Genomic DNA, 21149 nt, shown 5'->3' with positions numbered 1-21149 from the left:
CGTATACTTTATGCAAACGACTTGAAACTAGTACTTTCCTCCACTAACACGAAGGCGATTTATTAGCTTTTCTGTCTCACGCTTCTCCGATATGTACATAGGTCGATTAAAGGAGCTCTATTACCCGTTGCTTTGTTAAACTTTAAATTACGTTAGGTTGACACCGACAGCATAGCAAAAAAATCGTATCTGTATCTCTTATCAAATTAAAATAATGGACATAATAACTAACTATAATTGGCTTCTCTATTAATAGTACATAAGTATAGAACAGAGAAATATCGAAAATGCAATTAAAGTACCGATTAATTAATTTTAATTAGTCGAAGTAATTATTTTAATTGATTGTTAAAATGAACGTTGGCTTTTCTGCAATATCTTACATGTCTATATATAAAAATGATAGAACATAACATACATATACAAAAAAAAACCTATTAATTAATTAATACATACAAATTAATTTTATATGAATAAAATACAATCATTCTTAGTATTGGAAATAAAATTGGAAAGTTTCTGTGTATGTATAGACATAAAAACTAGAGATTTTTTCAGAGCAAGAAAGAAATTTGACATAGGCATTGTGCGAGGCAAACTCTTTTCTTTCTTGTCATACACGTGCGCACGCACAAACACACACACTCTCTCTCAGTTTTTGTATTGTCAAAATTCGGCAACATCCATATGCTATTTTACATATTCCTGTAAATCAGCTGTTCATCGTGCAAGAGGTACGCAAATCACACGTATGCCTTCCACGCTAATGATAATTAGACGTTAGTTTCACGTCCGTGTCTCGGTTGAATCATATCTAAAATAAATTCTGCCGTTCCGGCAGAAAATGTGTTTCGAGGCTAAGCCGGGAACTCTCCTCTCGCAGAGTCCTCGCCAGATTCCCTTCCAACGTATTTTCCAATTTTTTTATTTTAATTACCAAGAGCAACTCTTAGGAACATCTGCGAAATACGTAATAATTTAACGGACCCCCCGCGACTTTTCGCATTGTTGTTCTCATTAATTTTTACGACCTCCTAATACCAGATAAAAAATAAATGTGTAGATAAATTTCTTCTATTATATATCATTATATTATATATATTATATAAAAACGTTATATCAATTTTTTTGCATAAAAGTCTCGATTTAGATGTTAAAATTATTTAAGAATTCGCTCATAAATAAGCACTCTATTTTTTCTATTTAGAAAAAAGGAATCATATAGTTTTTCGTAGAAAAGTCACATTGTACGAACTGAAATATGTATGTACACACATGCAGTCATTTCCACTCGAGCGTATAAAATCTTGCAAAAATAAATATTAATTTCAGGAGAAAATTTTAGCTTGTAGAGAATTTAACAGAGTCGTAATGCATAGTTAATTTCTAATGATACTTTAAATAAATTAGTTGTAAAATAACATTTAAAAAATACATTTAAAGAAATTGAATTTCTTTAAAGATCCAAGCTCTAGAAGAATTCAGAATACAATAAAAATTAAGAGCATCGATCCGCGATTGCCGTCATGAAAACATTGTTGCATTATTCATTAAACTTATGTCATATAAACATATATCGAAGAAATTCTGAAACACGCACTTACCGGTTATGTTATGCCGGCACGTTCTGTGCATTTTCCCGGAGAACAGCTCAAGGCCGATGATGGCGTAAATGATGATGACGAAGAGAACTAATAAAGCAATGTGCAAAAGTGGTACCATCGCCCTCAAAATGGAGTTTAGGACTACCTGAAGACCTATACAAATAAATTCATTTTTATCAGTTATGCATTAATTGTCTAAACGACTAAAACGCAATTGATTTTGAACGAAAGAACTATGGCTTTATTAATATTTCGTTTATAAATTTGTATCTAAACTTTGTGAATTTTTAGTACAATCTGTATTTATTGCTCACAAATAAAATTAGTCAATCACGTTATATTAATATTTTGATCGGGAAATCTTACTTGGAACACCGGAAACCAGCCTAAGAGGACGTAAAACACGAAACGCCCTTAAGGCCTTGACGTCGAAACCCTCCTTCATAAGTATCGTCAACACCGTGCTTACCATTCTGCAAAGAGGAATGCAAAAAATGTTTCTATATGCAACAGAGGATTAATGACTTGACGATAAAATGAAGACTTGATAATGAAGGTTGCGAAAGTCATTTTCCCGGAAGAAAAGAGTTTTATATGCCAAGGCTAATAACACCATAAACATCATGTGGCAGCATTTACAAGAATATTTACGAGAATAGAAGAGAAAAAGAAATTTTTTCCTAAACAAACGAAATTCACTCAAAAAAGGAAAAATAGCTTTCTAGCATCTTTTTGTTCCCGGCACGTGCAATCTTTCGTGTCACGCCTTCAAATTACAATTTTCGCGCGGACGTTCGACGAACGTGACGTTGTCGCAAACGAACCGAGATGAAGGCTGAATCATCAACTGGAAAGAAACGATTGTATCGGATGAGACAATTTCAAATGTTACCAGCGACTGCATTTTCTTCGTGCATTAAGCATTATGTCATTTGAATAATGGTCCCCATGTAATGATCGACTCGATAAGGGAAGAAAGTGGATGTACTGCATGTCCCTGTGGGACATTAAGACGAATCGATTCGCCGTGTCGTTAACTGAAAACGATAAAGCTATCAAACGGCAAGTCGGATATACGCGAAATGTTCGCCTCCGAAACAGGTAGTTACGCCTGTCGATTCGAATCCACTGTATCTGAGATCAATTTCGCGAACAATCCACGCATTTGTTGCGGAAATAAATTCGCGGATCATTAACCGGGAAAACAGCAGGGGGTTGGCCGATATGCTCTGTTTGTCGAACTCCTCAGTGTTTTACGCCCGCGCACATGCATCTGCGGGGTTCTCTTTATCCTGTGAAAATCGATGATTGCCAGTAAATAGTCTACCATTATTTATATGTTACATATATACAATACGCCACAATATCGTGACAATAATAATTAAGTAAAGCCTTATCGAAAGACGAGTACTTTATACAATATATTGCTCTATTTGCGTGCAAGGAATGTTGCAATTACGTTTAATGATTTGTATGCCTTTTATTGTAAAACAATTAGGAAATAAATGGGACCAAATTTCTTTTTTTACAAAGTGTCAAAAGAACACATTACTCGGGATTGGGAAAAATGCTTTGTAAAAGTAATTAGTTACCATTGCAGTTATTTAAAAAGTAACGAGTCGTTACTTTTAAATTACATTTTTGTTACTTTTTTCTTACATTGTTTTAAATACAAGCATCATTATATATTTTTAATATTAATAATTTTACTCTAATTAATAATTTATCTTAAATATTCGATTATACTCTGTATTATTTATAAGAAATTAATTTATACATTTTTGGAAATTTTAGGATCAATATTTATAGGATCATTATAAGATCTTACAATAAAAAGATCCTAGTTTAATTTCTGATACAAACATTTACACAATATGATGATTAACAGGGATAATAAGATATATTTCAATTACAAAAATAATCACAAAATACTTAATTTTAGTCTATATACTGATGAATGATATAAAGTAATTGTAAAAGTTTAATTGCTATTTATTAAAAAAATGTATAACTTAAGTTACAATTATTTTAACAATTGTAATTTAAATTTAATATTTAATATTATTTATGTTATAATTATTGAAAAAGGTAATTATAATTTGTTATAAGTAACCAACTAAATGGAAGTTACTCTTATTGTTTTTAAAAAGTAATGCGTGCTTCATAAAATTCTAATATTGTAAATACCGCTCATATGCAATTACGAGTATAAATCCCACGTGTAGAATCAATCGGCAAAGTATTAATTGCGTTCGATCATGTGAAAAAGGGCAGACCTATTAGGGCATTATCAACTTAAGTGGCACTCGTAAAATTTCAATTCTCTATCTGTTATTGTGCTCGACCGGATTTAATTTACATGAGTCATGACATTATGTCGACCGATCGGCCGTACGTGCGTGGGATTATTTCGCTAATTTTCCATACATGGCTTCATAATAAAACCCGTTATTCCATCTCGCTATGCGAGGAGGAAGGGATTTTCAAGTAATATTTTCTTCCTTTCGATGCCTGTCGTCTTCGCTCTCATTCGGTACGCCGTCAATTTCACTTTATTTACGCTTCGCGAAATACACGACCGGATCGACTGGTTCGTAAAGCTTAAATCAATTTTATTTCTGTAGCTTCAGACACTTTCGTGCTCACTCGCGTTTCTATGAAATAAATACGACGTGCAGCTCTCGTGTTTGTTTGTATCGCGAGAGATTCACAGTAAGCTTTTTTTTTAATATATACACGCGCGAAAACATGGAAATACAATAACTTCATAAAAAGTAACTTCATTTAAATGCTTCTAGTATAATCAATATGTAATAAAGCAAATGTAAAATCACTTTGTTATTTATGAGTTTGTAATACTTATCAATATTAAAGTTCTATTGGTAAAAGCATTTAACTACAATAAATTGCCGATATTTTTCACTACGTTTTATAAAATACAATTATTCTGTGTGGAATTGTGTTCATTTCTATTAAAAATTTATATAAAATATAATTCTATTGAAAATGTGTATATTAGATATAATTTTATTGAAAGTATATGTTAGATTTCACGAAGGTAACTTGATCATCTGTATATCTATGATAAGCGAACGTCAAACTCGAGTTGCACTTGTCGCTGCATCTTAGCGTTCGTCGAACGTCATTGACAGTGTGTGCACTGAAAAGACATCACTAGGTGCAAACTATCCACCATTAAAGTATGTGATCGCCATGCATTATCGATTACGTCGGCATTGGTCCAATTAACTTGTTCTCTATATAGGTTGTTAGGTGCTATCTTCGTCGCCCATCGGCCATCGAATTCGGGGAAAAGTATAAGTTTATTATAAAACAGCGTTGGTGATATTATTGGATATTATGGTGTTACAAGGACGTTATTTTTAAGCAATGTTTATCATTCAGTAGAAAATTAAAATTAAAATATAGATGAATCTGTGAAAAAATTTGTGCGTGACCACTCTCAAGGCGGCTAATTTCCCTTAAAAAATGTAGCAGTGAAGAAGGAAGAGAAAAGTATATTATGTTTATATATTCAATTCTATTCTATATAATAATTTAATTCTAACAGGTTCAATTGATATACTCTAAAAATCGCGCCAAAGAAGGCCTAGGTTTACTTATAAACAGAAGAGGAAGTAAACGTAGATTTTCAAGGTTAACGTACTCACCCGATCACGACTATCGTGAAATCCAGCAAATTCCAGCCATTGCGGAGGTAAGCTCCTACATGCGCGACGAAGCCGTAAGCTATGATCTTCATCACGCACTCCACCGTAAAAATCACAAGAAAAACGTACTCTATCTTCTCCTGTAACACCAGAGGAAAAATCGCCGTGAAAAATATGAAGGGAGGTGCACTGGCGTAGATCGATTGCCTCTAAAAGAGCCTTTGAGGAAAGTTACAAATAGAAAGGCCTCTCCTGCTTGCCGTCTTAGCGTCGGAAAGAGGCCACCTTGATTGATAAGCGTCAAGCGATAAGACACCTTCGCAATTTTGACCCTGCGACACATCGCGTCGCGTCGGTTCGGCGTCAACCGGGGGGGTGGCAATTAAAGTAAGCGGTGAAGACAAATGACGGCGGACTGCAATTAAAAACGCACGAGACCAAGAAAACAATATTTCGCGCGCACGTACACGAACGTCTTCGTTAAACATTTAAAGCACGAGCGTTACGGTTGCAGTTGGATTACGGTAAGTTACGACAAGAACGTGATCGTCGTTAATCGGTCGGGAAAAGAGGTGTCAACTCATGCCGATTTTTTTTTTTCAGGAACTTGGGTATAATAATTTTTTTACTCACAATTTGAATTGCATAACCTGTTGCTTTCTTTTTTCTTCGAAAATCTCTTACCCCGTGCTTACAGAATTGAGTGGCAAAAACTTTAGCAGAACCCTTTTCCAAATTTCGGAACTTTGACTAACTCATTACATGGGAGGGCTGGGGGGGGGGAGTCACGAAATTAATTAATTATAATGTCAACTGTGTACAAAACTGTATATAACATTTTGGAACTTGTTTTACTTCCCTTACCTCCCATGGGGAGAGTTGTCGAATACTGTCGCCTAAACTATACCTCATCAATATTTTGTATTAATTACTTAATATAGGCAACATTTAGTAACAATAATATAAAATAGAAATGAGTAACAAAAATATAATAGTCTGTCTTGTTTTATGGACGTTAGCGACAAATTTAAAAAATCAGATACGTCTATAATAATATTAATTTTTAATCAGTTAATTAAAAATTAATATTATTATAGATGTATCTGATTTTTTAAAATGTCGCTAACGTCTATAAAACATCTATAAAACAAGACATAGACTATTATATTTTTTAATCAGTTAATTAAAAATTAATATTATTATATACTTTTTTGTAGTTAATAACAACATAATCACCCAATTTCATTATAAATTTTTGTATTTTCGTAGAAGAAGGTTTATTGTAGAATAGTTTACATTCGTTATACAATACATATTTGCAACTATTATAAAGATTGAATCGAAATTCATCAAGTTTCCTAAATCGTAGAGGAGAATGTTCTAAATCAAACCGTTTAATGTAAATAAATACGATTAAGCAGATTTGTGTGCTATTTATAATGTATAAGGGCAAGTCAATAAATTCTTAGAAAAATCTGTTAGAGGACTCTCGCAGTGTCATGTCACATTACTTTTTGACAAGTAGCATCTTTCAGCTGATTATTGTCAAATTTTGAGCGGAATTCATCGACAGGTTTCATTTCTGTAGACGATTAAAGCGAACAACTTTTGCGTTTTTTGCAAAATGAAAAAAAAAACAAGTTTTGTGCAGTGATCAAATGTCTACATATGAAAGGTTTAACGCCGAAAGAAATCAAAGCCGAGTTGGATAATGTTGCCATAGCACATCTGCACCAGCGTTTGCGACTGTATACAATTTGGTGAATGAATTTAAACGTGGTCGTACATCCACATGTGATGCATCTCGTTCGGGACGTCCAATTGAAGCTGCTACCAGAAATCATCGATAAAGTCCACAATATTGTTTTGACTGATCGACGAGTGAAAGTGCGCGAGCTTGTTTGGGGCCACAGGCATATCACATGGCACAGTGATTTCAATTTTGCACGAACAATTGGATATGAAAAAGCTATCGGCAAGATGAGTGCCTCGTTTGCTCACTGTAGACGACCATAAGCGTGACCATGTGACGATTTCAAAACAATGTTTGGAGATGTTTCAATGTAATCCAGATGAATTTCTGCGTCAATTCATTACTGTGGACGAAACATGGATCCATTACATCACACCCGAGACGAAGGAACAGTCAAAACAATGGACTTCACCGGGTGAACCAGCTCCGAAGAAGGCGAAGACCGTGAAGTCGGCCGGAAAGGTGATGGCCACAGTTTTCTGAGATGTACGTGGTATAATTCATATCGATTATCCTTGCTTCCGTCGAAGCAAACGATCAATGGCGATTTCTTACGCAACCTTATTGAACCGTTTCAACAATATTTTAAAGAAAAAATGTCCCCATTTGGCGAAGAAGAAAGTGCACTTCCATCAAGACAATGCACGGGTTCACACGTGCCCGGCACCGATGGCCAAATTCAACGAATTCCACTACGAATTGCTTCTCATCCAGCATATTCGCCAGATTTAGCCCTCTGCGATTATTTCCTGTTTCTAAACCTGAAGAAATCGAAGGAAAGAGATTCACCACCAGAGAGCAGCTCATCGCCGAAACAGAGGCTTATTTTGAGGGGTTGGACAAATCATATTATTCGGACGGCTTGAAAAAGTTGGAGAATCGTTGGATCAAGTGTATCGAGCTGAAAGGAGATCATGTTAAGAACTAAAAATAAATCGATTTAAAAAAATGTGTGTTTTACTACGTTTTTCTAAAAACTTATTGACTTGCCCTCGTAAAGTCCTTTAAAACACCAAACATATGACAACAGTTTGGCAGTACTCTGGCATAACGTTCATCTTCTAGAGACACGGTGGTATCTCAGCGCTAAGCCAAGTACAGCGACACTGCCGTGGCTACTTCATGCGACCCGGCGAGTTGCGGCAGATTGAGATTATCAAATCTCAATAACGGTTGAACTAAGTTCCGTATCCGCTCAATCGATAGCCACTGCTTGAATTGTATAAGTGCTTTTATTTTTTTTCTACGTGCCCTATGAGCAGAGATATTGCGACGCAAAGTCCGGATCTGTAACTTTTCACGTAATTTTTAGGATACGTCGTCTGTCGTTAAGAATTTCTGGTTCGTTTTTTCGATAATAGAGGGCTTTTGACTTTATGTCATCTATCTATCTATCTATACCAACAGACCAGCGTGCATGAGACCACATATACGATGGCTGTGACGCGCGCGCGGTTTAAAATGAAATATCGAGATTGTCACTATAATTAAAATGAAATTATTCAATGTAATTAAAAATATTTATTATAATATATATATAATTAAAAATAAAATATCGTCGTTCAGGAACTATGTGTTCAGGTATTTATCGTCGAGGAAGAGAGTATCTAGATGTTTACCGTCAAGGAAGTGAGTGTCTGGTGTTCGCTGTTGAAAAACGTAAGTGTCTAGGTAATCGCCATCGAGGAATTAAGTGTCTAGGTATTGTCTAAATGTTCGCCTTCGTAGAAGTGGGTGTCTAGGTGTTTGCCTTCGAGGAAATGAAAAAAAATCGTACAGAGAGCTTTGTAAGAAAGCAAATTAAAGGTAAAAATTCGCTCTTTCGAATGATGTAAATTGCATTTGTAATATTGTATACAAACCTATGAATCTAAATCAACACATAATATTAGGTAAAGATAAATTAGGTAAAATGGAACAACACACAACGTTGTATATAATATAAGCTGTCTTGATTGCGATTTCTTTTATGTGGGTCATTTTGGTAGTATGCAAGAAAATTCAATAAAAAAGAAAACCAACTCAATCTCAGAGTTAAATATGGTAAATTAATTGTCGGGTTGCATAAAGAAACATTTTGTTATTTATTTAATATTGTCCTTTTGTTAAATAAGCATTGAATTCAGTTCTATAAAATATGCATAAAGTTGACTAAACTAATATTGGTAGTAAATTAACGTAATCGTATCCTCCATTAAAATAATTTTATGAGTACGATGAAATAAATCTGCAATAGTTCTATTTTGTTCAGAATGATTTTAATATACTATTTAACTGAATTATTCTACAAACTACTACTCATACACTGATGTTGAATCAATATCTCAGAACGTTGAATTGCAACATTGCGAACATTACAGCTATACATCGCGAAATATTGAAGAGACATTGCAGAAACGTCTAATGTCCGTTGAATCTATGTTTTACAGAGGTTACAATTCAACATTGATTCAAGATTGATACAACATTGATTCAATGTATATGTAATGTAGATTTTATTGATTTCATATTTTTTCAACGTCCATTCAACGTCTATTCAATGTCAATTGCAACATTGCGAACATTACAGCAACATCACGACATATAGATTCAATATTGAACAGACATTGCAGAAACGTCTAATGTTTTTTGAATCTATGTCTTACAGATGATACAATTCAACATTGATTCAATGTATATATAACGTACATATTGATTCCAAATTTATTCAACGTCCATTCAACGTTTATTCAATGTAAATTTCCTATATATTATCTAGAAACTCAATAAGTTATTACTTGTAGAGATTGCTGGATCGATTCAACTTTATCTTCGAGCCTAGTAAATTTAATAAATTATAAAATGAAATAATATTATAATCAACTTAAATTTTCTTTGTATAAAACGAAGTATATGTACATCATTGATTAAAGTAATCGCATTATCAATTCAATTAATTGCATTATTCTATTTCACTGTTTATTTGAGTTCATTTAACTCGAAGATGATGTCGAATTTAATTGTGAGATTGAGTTGGTTGAATCATCGACCGAAAAATGCATGTTTACATTTTCCATTATTTTCGATACATGTGAGAGATACGTCAAGATGATTTGAAGCAAAAATGAAGGACATTAAAAGATCTTTCAAACGGCACCATTGATTTCATGATCGGACTTTATTTACGCCTTATAGAGAACAAAAACTGCAAATAGGTTGGATTTAGACCACTCATAAAAAATAGAACTGATAATTGACAAAAATAAAATAATAATTGATATGAATATAAATGTAGAAATATATTTGAGCCAATTTTATTTTAATGTCACTTGTCTTTTCATTATTATTATTTAACAATTCTAAAATACATGATTCTTTTCTATAAATAATTAAAATTAGACATTAATTAATTATTAGATATTATTTAATAATTTTTTTATTAATCTTACACTTTTAATTATTTTTAATCACAGATTCAATACTTTCAAAGGAAATATAATTTCAAAGGCCTATATAGATCCGATTTAGACGATCTGTTACCTAAATCGTACCTTTTGCAGCATGTTACGAGAAAACTTATAACATATTAGTCTATCATTGGTGAAAATTAAGTTAAATACGTTGTAATAAATGTCCGAAACCTCAAGATACAGTTTCTAATATTTATTTGCGTACAAATCAATGAAAAATTTTATATAATAAAAAATAGGTTAAGTTATACGCATTCGGCAACTCTCCTCTATTTCTTTCCTTGTGATCGATTATGATGATTAAGTATAATATGATGGAGGATTAATAAAATTCTATAATCGCTATACTCAAATATTTATTGCAATTTTACTGACTATACGAGTTTTGTAAAGTAGATAGTAATATAAGCAGAACATGAAGAATGTAATAATATACTTTAGTTGAAAACAAAAGAAAAAGCAAAACAAATGTGCATTTATAAAATATATTGACGAGTATAGGATTAACTTTTCAATCTCAAATGCTCCTCATTAGCATAACTCGTTGACAGTAGTATCAGTACCATCGCCGCCTGTCGCGCAAAAGGGTTAATCGACGCATGGTGTTGTGGTTATTACAGCGGGCAGAGTATAAGGACGGCACAGGCCTTGGTGAGGAAAACAGGCGAAACAAAAGGAAGAAGCGTTGGGTTAAAAATAAGGCTGAAGTGCACTCGCTTGTACATATCAGAGGTAGGAAAAAGGCTGTTGTGGAGAAGGCGAGCAGGGATGGACGTTAAAAGGGAAGTTAAAAGGCGCGAATGCGGCCACAGAGAGGACACAAACCCTCTCTATCTCCCTTTTTCTTCCCCCGCGCGGCATCCATTACGTTTAATTTCCGAAATCGATCGATTATTGGCCCGCCGAAATAGGCTGAAGCGCGCATTATATCGCCGGCTACCCGTGTTGCTCACTGATGCACGACACGTGGGCGCCATTACATCACTTTGAAGATGCAAAGTAGTACATATAAAGTACAATATGAGAAACCGAAAGTTTTTTTTCGGTTATTTCCTTATATATTTTATTAAATACTCCATTGTGAATTTAGCCTCGGGAGCATAAATACTATTTAGCACTTTGGATGAACTCAACGTGATCCTTTCCGAGGACTTGATTTTGTCAGATTTCAACTTTTATAATTTTCCTTTATTGAAACACACATGCCCTTCGTTGTTTCATTGAGTTCTTTTTTGTGACTCTTTAATGAAAATAAAAATAAAACTCACAATTATATTTTAAAAAAAAGTATTAAAAAATGGAATATTAATACATAGTTATAAGTTTACATCTACTTTTTTCATCTATTATTCATTAGCTTTATTCTTTAAAGTCCAATTCATAAACATGAATTAAATTTCTTTAATATAATGTATTTAAATTGCCTGCTCGATTTTGTCAAAATTAAATCCCTTTAATTCATTATCTATCTCTCATATTTTCATATACATTTCATTATTACGATAGTATTTTTCATTAGTATCATTTCATAAGGCCTTGTATAATATACTTATACTATATATCGTGTACAGTTTTCTTAGTCATACGAGAACTAACACATATGTCTGCAATATGAACGAAATACGAGAAGAGCAGGTGGTAAGTCTAGGAAGGTAGATATTACGCAAGTATATTTGCCGAATAATAAATCTGTCGCTGGTTATTAAATGACAGAATGCGTTTGACTAACGAATATTTTATCGCCTACGAGAGATTAAACTGTTCGATTTGCCTCATATAATTTTGTAACTGCTACACTGCATATAGTAATTAATATACTTGTGAAAAGACGAAAAGAAAAGGAAAAACTTTCGGCACTTCATATCCTATAAATCATAATTATTTTATACATATTACGATCAATCGACATTACTTGTTTCGTGAAAATTATTATACTTAAAAGCGAATGAGACAATGCCACAGCGGTCTAAGCTGGATTACGGGTGTTTTTAAATAATTGCGTGTAAATTTATATACTACGTATGTAATTCTTTGATTGCGCGCCGACATTTTTTCAGACTTGAAACGCAACATTAATAAACTACCGCAGTAATATCACGAGTTAAATTGACTAACAATTTAACAATTATTGATGCTGTTTACGCATCTTATATCGATCTTACTAAAATTGAATAACCTATTAAAAACTGTAAATAATTAATTTTTCATTGTGAAAGTATTACCACGGCCGGAAGTCGAACCCGGATTCTCGCACAGAATGCCAGAGATCCGTGTTCGACTACATACGTAGTATACTTATAAATTCACACACAATTATTTAGAAGCACCCGTGATCCAGTTTAGATCGCTGTGTCTCATTCGGTTTGAAATTTAGCGGTTCAATAAGAATTGATATTGTTTATAATTAAAAGATAATTCTATAGAAACTAAATGTTGTTTTGCATTATTTCAATTTAATATATGAATTAACGCGGACCGAATTGTAAGAAAGTCAAGTTCATGAAAATATTTATAATATGCTCATGATGCAGTTACACATATTGCAAATTTCTTATATAGTTTTCTAATATAGTTTTATAATCTTGGGCGGTAGAAGGTATATCGAAGTTTTATCTCGATTGAGTCGCGCAAAGAATAAAAAAGTTTTTAAAGAAGTAGAGATTGAACTTAAGATTTGCAACTTTTTGGAGTTTGCGACTAAATTCGAATCTTTTCCCGGAGGCGTTGCGATCTTTGTTTCCCGTTTCTCTGGGGATGCTATAATAAAAGAGCGACATCGCATCGTAGAAAAAAGTGAAAAAAATAGATTAATAAAACATATAATTCTACAAAATTTCAATACGACAAATGTCTACAAAAAAATTCTTACAAAAAAAAATTTGATCTATATTTAATTATTATGGATTTTGCATACAACATACTATCTCGGATATAGTAATATCATTTATTATTTATTCTAATTTTAAAACGTTTTTTACGTTTTCTATTACGCCATTTTATAAGTAGAATTCTCAATTCCGGTAAAAGCTTTCTTAAATGAATAGGTTTGTAAAAGTCAATATTTTTACGTTCTATAATTAACGAACATTAAGCTGTCACAATTGACTTCGCATTTACACAGGTTTCTGCGAATTTCCCGTTGGCCTAATCTCAGCAAAGTTTTCTCCCGGTATTAATTAGCGCAAGGGATGTCCTTTGAGTGACGTAAAACGAAGTCACACCCTTTGGCGAGGCACGACAACGCGATCCTACTTTAGCACGTGCATAATATGACGCAAAACTGAATTTTGAGTTGTTATCGAATAGTCTCTCTGTGTACACAGGCGAATGGATAATCATTATGTATAAGTTCTATAGAGATTCAAACCAAATCTCTGCAGTCTAATTTGCGAACGAACTCGAGTGCAGTTTCCGAATATCAGTAATTACAAATGACTTTTGAAATGTCCGGTGCCGGGAGGAAGTAGTCTCGATTAATTCTCACGCTAAAGCGGCCTACATGTGAATTTTCCGATTATAGTGCGCCGGATCACCATATACGCCGATGTTGAGCAAGATTGAACAATTATTGAACTTTCAGCTCGAATAAGTTTCATGCCACCAACCCTGCATGCCGTCTCAGAATCAATAATTCGATGGAGGTTCGTGTGGTTCGTTGAACGGAACCACCACTCTTATTGTTGCAGGAGGCACCCTTCGATTTAGACACACATATACGCGTGCGCATATATACATCATAATCAGTAAAATTGCTTTATTTTACATACAACGAAGTCGTATAAAGGGATTCCCGACGGCGCCATTCATAACGAGATGATTGCTATTTGCTCCCGATTATTTTTAGTCCTTTTCAAAATTTCTATTTTTGCATATATAGATGTTAAAATAATATACAATATATAGACATTATCGAATTTGCTTTTATTAAGGGAAGCAATTTATTCTTTCCAGAGAAAATGATATCGTTCGTAAATCGTGTAGTATAACTCGAAATATAAATATCACCAACAGTTTATTTTGATCAACTAAAATAACTACGTTTAAAATAGATGTTTTCTTCAAATTTTAATTACCGAAACATCTTAATGTTAAATATTCTTTGTAGAAGACTTTTTTGTTTACAAAAACGACACAACTCGCTCTCTTATAAAAAGGTATTAAGTCTCTTTAAAAATCTTAAAAGACCTATACAATTTAGCGGATGGATTATGAAGTAAAGTTAGTTTACTTTTGATGATTAGTATATAGAGAAATTATTGTCTAACTCATTCATGATAACCCAAAATCACTTTTGAATTGTGTCACTTTTGAAGTAAGAGAGCGGTATAATTTTGTTTAGATATTTTTAAACTTCTGGCTAAATAATTTAAAAAACACAATAATTCAGCACAAGTACTCACCAAGTATTGGTTGGTCAGATTAGAATCGCTACAAGGATACGGCGTATAAACGGCCAAAGCGACACAGTTTGCAAATATCGTCATAAGAATGAGATATTCAAAGGCTCTGTAGAATGACGATAAAATCAAATTAATTAAGAAAAATAATAAGGTTGATTATTCGTGCATTAACCCTTTTGTCGCAGATTGTCACCAATATTGATTCTAATATCAACATCATGAATGAATATGAAATTATGGTCAATCTGAAGAGAAGAGCAGTTTAATATCAAACACATTATTAATGTCAGGTCCGAAAATATCAGACGCGATCTCTGAACTTTGACATTTAATTATCCGCCATCAGAGACCGGTAATTATCTCGTTAATTGCGAAAGAAGTATGTGAGAACAAAAGGATACTTCCACTCGACGACCTTGATGCACAGCTTCCTAAGAGGGTTTGTGAGGGCCAGACAGAAGAGCGCCCGAACAGGTCTATCGGGTGGCGGTTTAGCCCCCCGTCTGACGGGCTTCTTCTGGGCCGATTTGGAGGCAGCGCCGGCGGCTCCGGGGCCCGTCTGCGACGGCGGCGGCTGCATGTTCGCCAACTGTGTCGCATCCATCGCACCACCGACGTTAGGTTGCTGGCCGGCGTTGGGGGGGATCGCGATGTAGGGGGTCGCGGCAGTCGGCTGGGCCCCCGGTAGCCGAGCAGGTGGGCCCAAGACCGAGCCCCCATCCCCCCCCGCGCTCATCGGTCGCTGATATCGAGCTCCGTGCTTTCTGTGCTACGACGACGATCACACGTTCTTCTTTTTCTCCTACGACGACGCTCCAGGGATTGGTGCCTAGCCACGCAGATGGCGGCGATCGACGCCGATCGACGCGGTGTCTCAGAGACGCACCACCACGCGCTGCAGCTCGCCGGCATGCTACGGCACTGGGCTGCTATGAAGCTCCTTCCGTGACCTGCGACAAAAGGTCGGGGTTCATGAGAGGGGATGATACAGAGACAGGAAAAAGAGAGAGCTCTTTCGATCGTAACGGTCGACCGCGAGTGCATCGCGATGAGTATCCTATAAATTGTAATTATTCATGAGCCAATGCTGCGATGCATTCACGATGAAGTACGAATCAATGTGCACTCTCCAACGAAATGTATATACGCATAAATACCAATACTCTCGAAGATGTAACATTTCATTTTGAATTCACGTTATACAATGGAAATAATTTTAGCGTTTGAATGTAAGTGGAGGAGGATGAATTTCGCGAGCCACTTTATTATTTTGTATTATTTTACAAATCGGCTAATAATTATTTATTACAATTATCTTTTGTGCAATATATCTTTTTAAATATAATTACATTATATCTTTTTAAATATACGTTGCAAATACAAATTGCATCACGAATAATATAATAATAATAAATTAAATTAACACCTTTATTCGGCAAAAATTTCGCTTTATTATATAATATTAGGATTTCGGACGAAATGTAATGCTTGGTAAAAAGAAAATAGATTAGATATTATATATAAAAAGAAAGAAAACTGAGGATTCTCATTGTCAGAAGACACGAAAAGTTGATGTTTCCACGCGTTCTATCGAAAAAAAAAAAACAGAATGTTTCAAGTAATTCGAGAATCCGCCAGTCTCAAACGACGCAATTATATCTTTGACGGTGCAAATCCGCCAACGGAGGCAACGTGTACAATGCGTTGGGGATCGTGCAGCTTTCACCTCTGATCTAGGAAGGATAATACATAGTAGCGCGAGCTTTCGATTGCACCGTGGGTGCAATAAAAAGATAACGGTATACTGCCGAATGAAAAGAACTCGATTATTTCGGGCGCAACTTTTCTACCGATGCTCTGGCGCTACCTATCAGCCGCGGTATTCTCTGCAGAAAATCTGGTCATTTATTTCTCTCAATTGCGAGAAACGTTGGGAGATGGGAGCGGCCGAAAATTTGTTACGCCGTTAATGGAATAATAAGATTAATTCGCCTCTGAGATTCGTGCGATTATATCTTCGGTTTTCATATTTTTCCCAAACAATAGAAAGATTATTTCATTTCGCGCTTTTATTCTTTAATTAGAGACATTTTACAATTATATATCCTTTTTTGATCACAATTACATTCTATTCTTAACTCTCACGGTACTCATATTATTGATTGTACGACGAAGATACAACGGGAGAGTTAACATGATAAGTCACATTAGATAAACATGATTGTGGTGAAAAATTGCGAGGTACGTTATCTAAAGGCACATTTATTTCACTTTTTTCAAGTTTCTCTACCGGAAACAAGAAATCCTCATATAAATTAAACGCAGATCGCACGTGGTAACACGATAATTATTCGCGATAGAAATCAATAGATAACATTACAATAGTACCGTTCGCGTTACGACACAAACGGTCGATGCTTTCCCGACTTTCCGTAATCCCGCTATCGTGCACAATAAATTGCTCGATGGGGCGATTGTTACGGTGAACAATTCTTCGCGATTTAACAAACGTATTGGCTTTTCGAACAATTTTCTTGCCACGGAACGCGAAACCTGCGTTTAAAAGTCAGCTTGATCGATTTGACTAATCCGTCCTGTAAATCCATAGCCCTCCATCGACCACAACGCTAATCCGCGCCACGCGAAAAGCACGAAATGGCCCTTTGAAACCAAGTCTCAACTGATAAGATAATTCTGGAATAGATGGCCGTCTCTTTCAGTATCGACGTGGCCACATTAAAATGTTTGCTTCAAATCCTTAACGACCAATTCTTAAAGCAAAATTTTGCTGAATAAACGTTAGCGCAGAAACAGAAAATAACGAACGTATATATAAAAATTGAAAGAAGTTTACAAATATTTATTTAGCAAAAAATATATAAATACAAATATATTTTATTTACGTATATAAAAATATGTGCGCGTACTTTAATTTTAATTTTTTCTATATTAAAATATTCTATTAAAGTAGTCTATAGAATCAGTATTATTTATAAATATTAATATATATAACCTCGCTTGAATCACACGTTACATATTCCTATTTATTTTATTATAATAAAGCAATATTATTTTGCTATTTTATATCAATGGATAAATATTATACAAAAACGTCAATTTAATATGATATACAAATAACAATTAGTATATCATATTAAACTGACTTCTTATTTTTGCATTTCCTCCTTTTGATATGATGAATCATTAAAAGTACGTGTCATAAAGAGATCTAATGTTTTACATCCGCTGCATTGGATGCCCAAAACAATCTTCGTCGCCGAGCGACGCGTTCATCCGAAGGAAACGTCGCAATGGCTGTGAGAGAGACTGGCCTGGGATTTATAGCCGAGTCCATGCTATATTTAGTATGTCTAAATACTAGAAAGCTCTACCTACGGACGAGTTTCTTGCCTCGTGTCGCAACACATCGTGAACTTGTCTGTGATCTAATCGTCTTTATCGTCTCTACTTTGAGCCACAATACGATTCCGCTCGGAATTCCTCGGTAACAAATTGTACCACCTCGCGCACGAAATATTCCGCGGCGTATCTCGTTACGATGTTTTGTTCAAGCCACTTTGTCCTCGAGGCATTGTTTCTGGGAGCAAACAGCGCATCTCACGGTATAATTCCGCACTCAACTTTATGTAAACTTATGAAAGGGAACGCACGTATCATTATACAAATTATTTAAACCGGTAGAAATAGAGGGTCTTGTTTATTAATCATTCACAACGTAATGATTCTTGAAATTCGCGATCTGTATTAAAAGGACCCCTGTGATTCAGAATGATGAAATAGAATGCAATATAGGCATGCTTTTGCGTAGATTTATAGATAGCAATAAGAGAGGCACGTAACTAGAGGTGAGTCATATAGTTTCTAGCATTTGGCGTAATTTTACAAAATCCACGACGTGTGTCGCTGATTGTTTGGATTGAAAGTTTTAACGTCGCTCTATTATCATTACAGAAAAGAAAAACAGGGAGAGAGAGAAACTAATTCAATTCCTTTTATTAATGTTTAATTTGTCCAGTTTCAATTTAATAATATCTAATTTAATATTTTATTCAACAACAAGCGAGTCAGATAAATCCAAACGTAAATATGTAAAGCGCGTGAAAGCGCATAATTAAATCAGCATTAAATTAATCCTGAGGTCAATTTAAACCTTGATTTAAACATAATGTATTTAAGAAACAAAAATTGCTTTGTAAGCGTACATTTCTTTGTTATCCACCTCATCACGCAATTATTACGAACTAAAAATTATTTTTACGTACAAATTATTTTGGTACATAAATTAAAATAATGAAAACAAATTTCGCAATAATTTAATACATTAAAGTAATCCAAGATTAATACGTCCTACATATTCCATACTATTCAACATTAATGTAGATCCTTTATATACATGCAATCAAAGCTAATGCATAATCCAAAGTGCATGGGGCAAATCTTCAAAGCATGATTATCCGACTCTTCCAACTTGCGCTCGTAACATTTAACCAAGATTGATCCTGAGATTTTCCGTTATTTCCCCGATAATAGCTTCGTTTATCCGCATCACCGTCACAGCTCCGTATATTGTCCGCAAATCCTATCGCCCGCATCTTCCGCGCGCGACATACCTATATATACACGCGCGCGTTTGTACGTTGTACATACGTGCTCCGTACATGCAATGCACATCTGATTTTGAGTCGTCTCTACGAACTTCGGTATTTGCTAAACTATGTGAGAATTTTTGGCCTTGCGAATAAATGATTCACCGAAAATTCACGAGCAGTTTCAGAGTCACCGAAAATCGTCGCAGCTGTTGAGGCACATGAATTCCCGCGGGCGCGTCGTGCCGCAATACAACACCACTCTATTTGTATACCTCACGCGACACACGATCGAGAGTGATGCTCAAAATCTGTGATCGGATTTAGGCAAAACAAGTTTTGGTTATCTTTGATTTAGAGATTACCTCTTAAGCTGTTGTTTAAAGAGATTACAGTTGTGATATAAACAGGAAAGTATATTTGCAGTTTACATACGAGTTACGAAATTATTACATGTAGTTAAAAACCACACACACGCACAGTTGGAGCTACTTTTGCTCAATAACTTTATCCCTTATTTCTTTTTATCTATAATTGTAATTTCAATATATTTTTTAGACATATACGTCATATATTTCAAACTTATTTCAATATATGGGCTGACCAAAATGAAGTATTTAGTGAATAATCAATGATTATTTTTTATGACTGAGATATATCTTTATCCCTGATAGTAATTACACTGTAAATGTCTATATTAAACACTAAACTAAGAATTTTTTTAATATAAGAGTAGTCTTAGTATTTATCATAATTTTGATTCCAAGTGTACATGTTAATTGATTATAAATAATATAGCTCAATGTTTAGGATAAAATAATCTAGTATTGTTAGAAATATATAAAATTTTTGTATTTAAAATAGCAACACAAAAAATTATAAAAAAAAAGTTAACACGAAAGTAATTAAAAAATAACTACTTTTTAAGTAATTATAATTGTAACGTATTAATTTTCAGAATCAATAACTTGTACTGGTAACTGTGGTTACTTTCTGGAAAAAAAAAAACTGTAATTGCAACTAGTTACTTTACAACGTAACTAGTTTAGTTTACAAAGTACTTCAGAAAATTACTTTACAAAAAAAAAGTAACTTTTCCAATTCTGCTTATATAATTATTAAATAGTAACAGAATGTAATTATGAGTAACTAATAATGATTTAATTATGATTAAAAATATTGGAATGTTTAAATTAGGAATTTTAGAATATCTAAATATTTGAATTGTATAATAATAATTAGTCATCACACACAGGCGAGAAAGCTTTACATATTACACATATTTTTAATTTTAATTTTAATTTAATTTGTTTTCATTAATCTCATTTTATTTATATTACAAAAATATATAACTAGCATTTATATATACATATATATATATATATATGTATATATATTTGTATTTATTTATTAGTTTATGAATAGGTGAAAATCACCGATATACCACTTCGTTTTTAGACAATATTTCTTAAACAAAAGCTAAAAATATAATAAAATTTTAAAAATAAAATACAAACTAAAAAATGTTCTATCAAATAGTATAAACAGTTTTTATAATACTGTTTGCAATTTTACAACAATTAATTTTTTGTAAGAAATAAAAATGAGAGTGACAAAATAAATTCCAAAACTGACGTAGTACTAGGATTATCCGATAAGTCCGTG

General features: G+C 33.9%; 1 protein-coding gene across 1 annotated transcript in view; it reads right to left on the bottom strand.

The window, feature by feature from the left end:
- Positions 1-15718, bottom strand: part of Ca-alpha1D (Ca[2+]-channel protein alpha[[1]] subunit D) — a 49818-nt gene extending 34100 nt beyond the window's left edge. Inside the window, exons 1-5 of the mRNA XM_018551079.1 lie at positions 15279-15718; positions 14878-14983; positions 5276-5415; positions 1971-2077; positions 1605-1757 (exon numbers count right to left, since the gene is read on the bottom strand). Of these exons, the coding sequence (XP_018406581.1) occupies positions 1605-1757; positions 1971-2077; positions 5276-5415; positions 14878-14983; positions 15279-15613 (841 nt within the window). The 5' untranslated portion in view covers positions 15614-15718. The remainder of the gene's footprint in view (positions 1-1604; positions 1758-1970; positions 2078-5275; positions 5416-14877; positions 14984-15278) is intronic.
- Between the last annotated feature and the right edge of the window lie 5431 nt (positions 15719-21149).

This window comes from Cyphomyrmex costatus, unplaced genomic scaffold (assembly GCF_001594065.2).
Source record: "Cyphomyrmex costatus isolate MS0001 unplaced genomic scaffold, Ccosl1.0 scaffold133, whole genome shotgun sequence".
Lineage (NCBI taxonomy): Eukaryota > Metazoa > Arthropoda > Insecta > Hymenoptera > Formicidae > Cyphomyrmex > Cyphomyrmex costatus.
The sequence above is the reverse complement of the archived record's forward strand: the minus strand, read 5'-3'. Positions and strand labels throughout refer to the sequence as shown.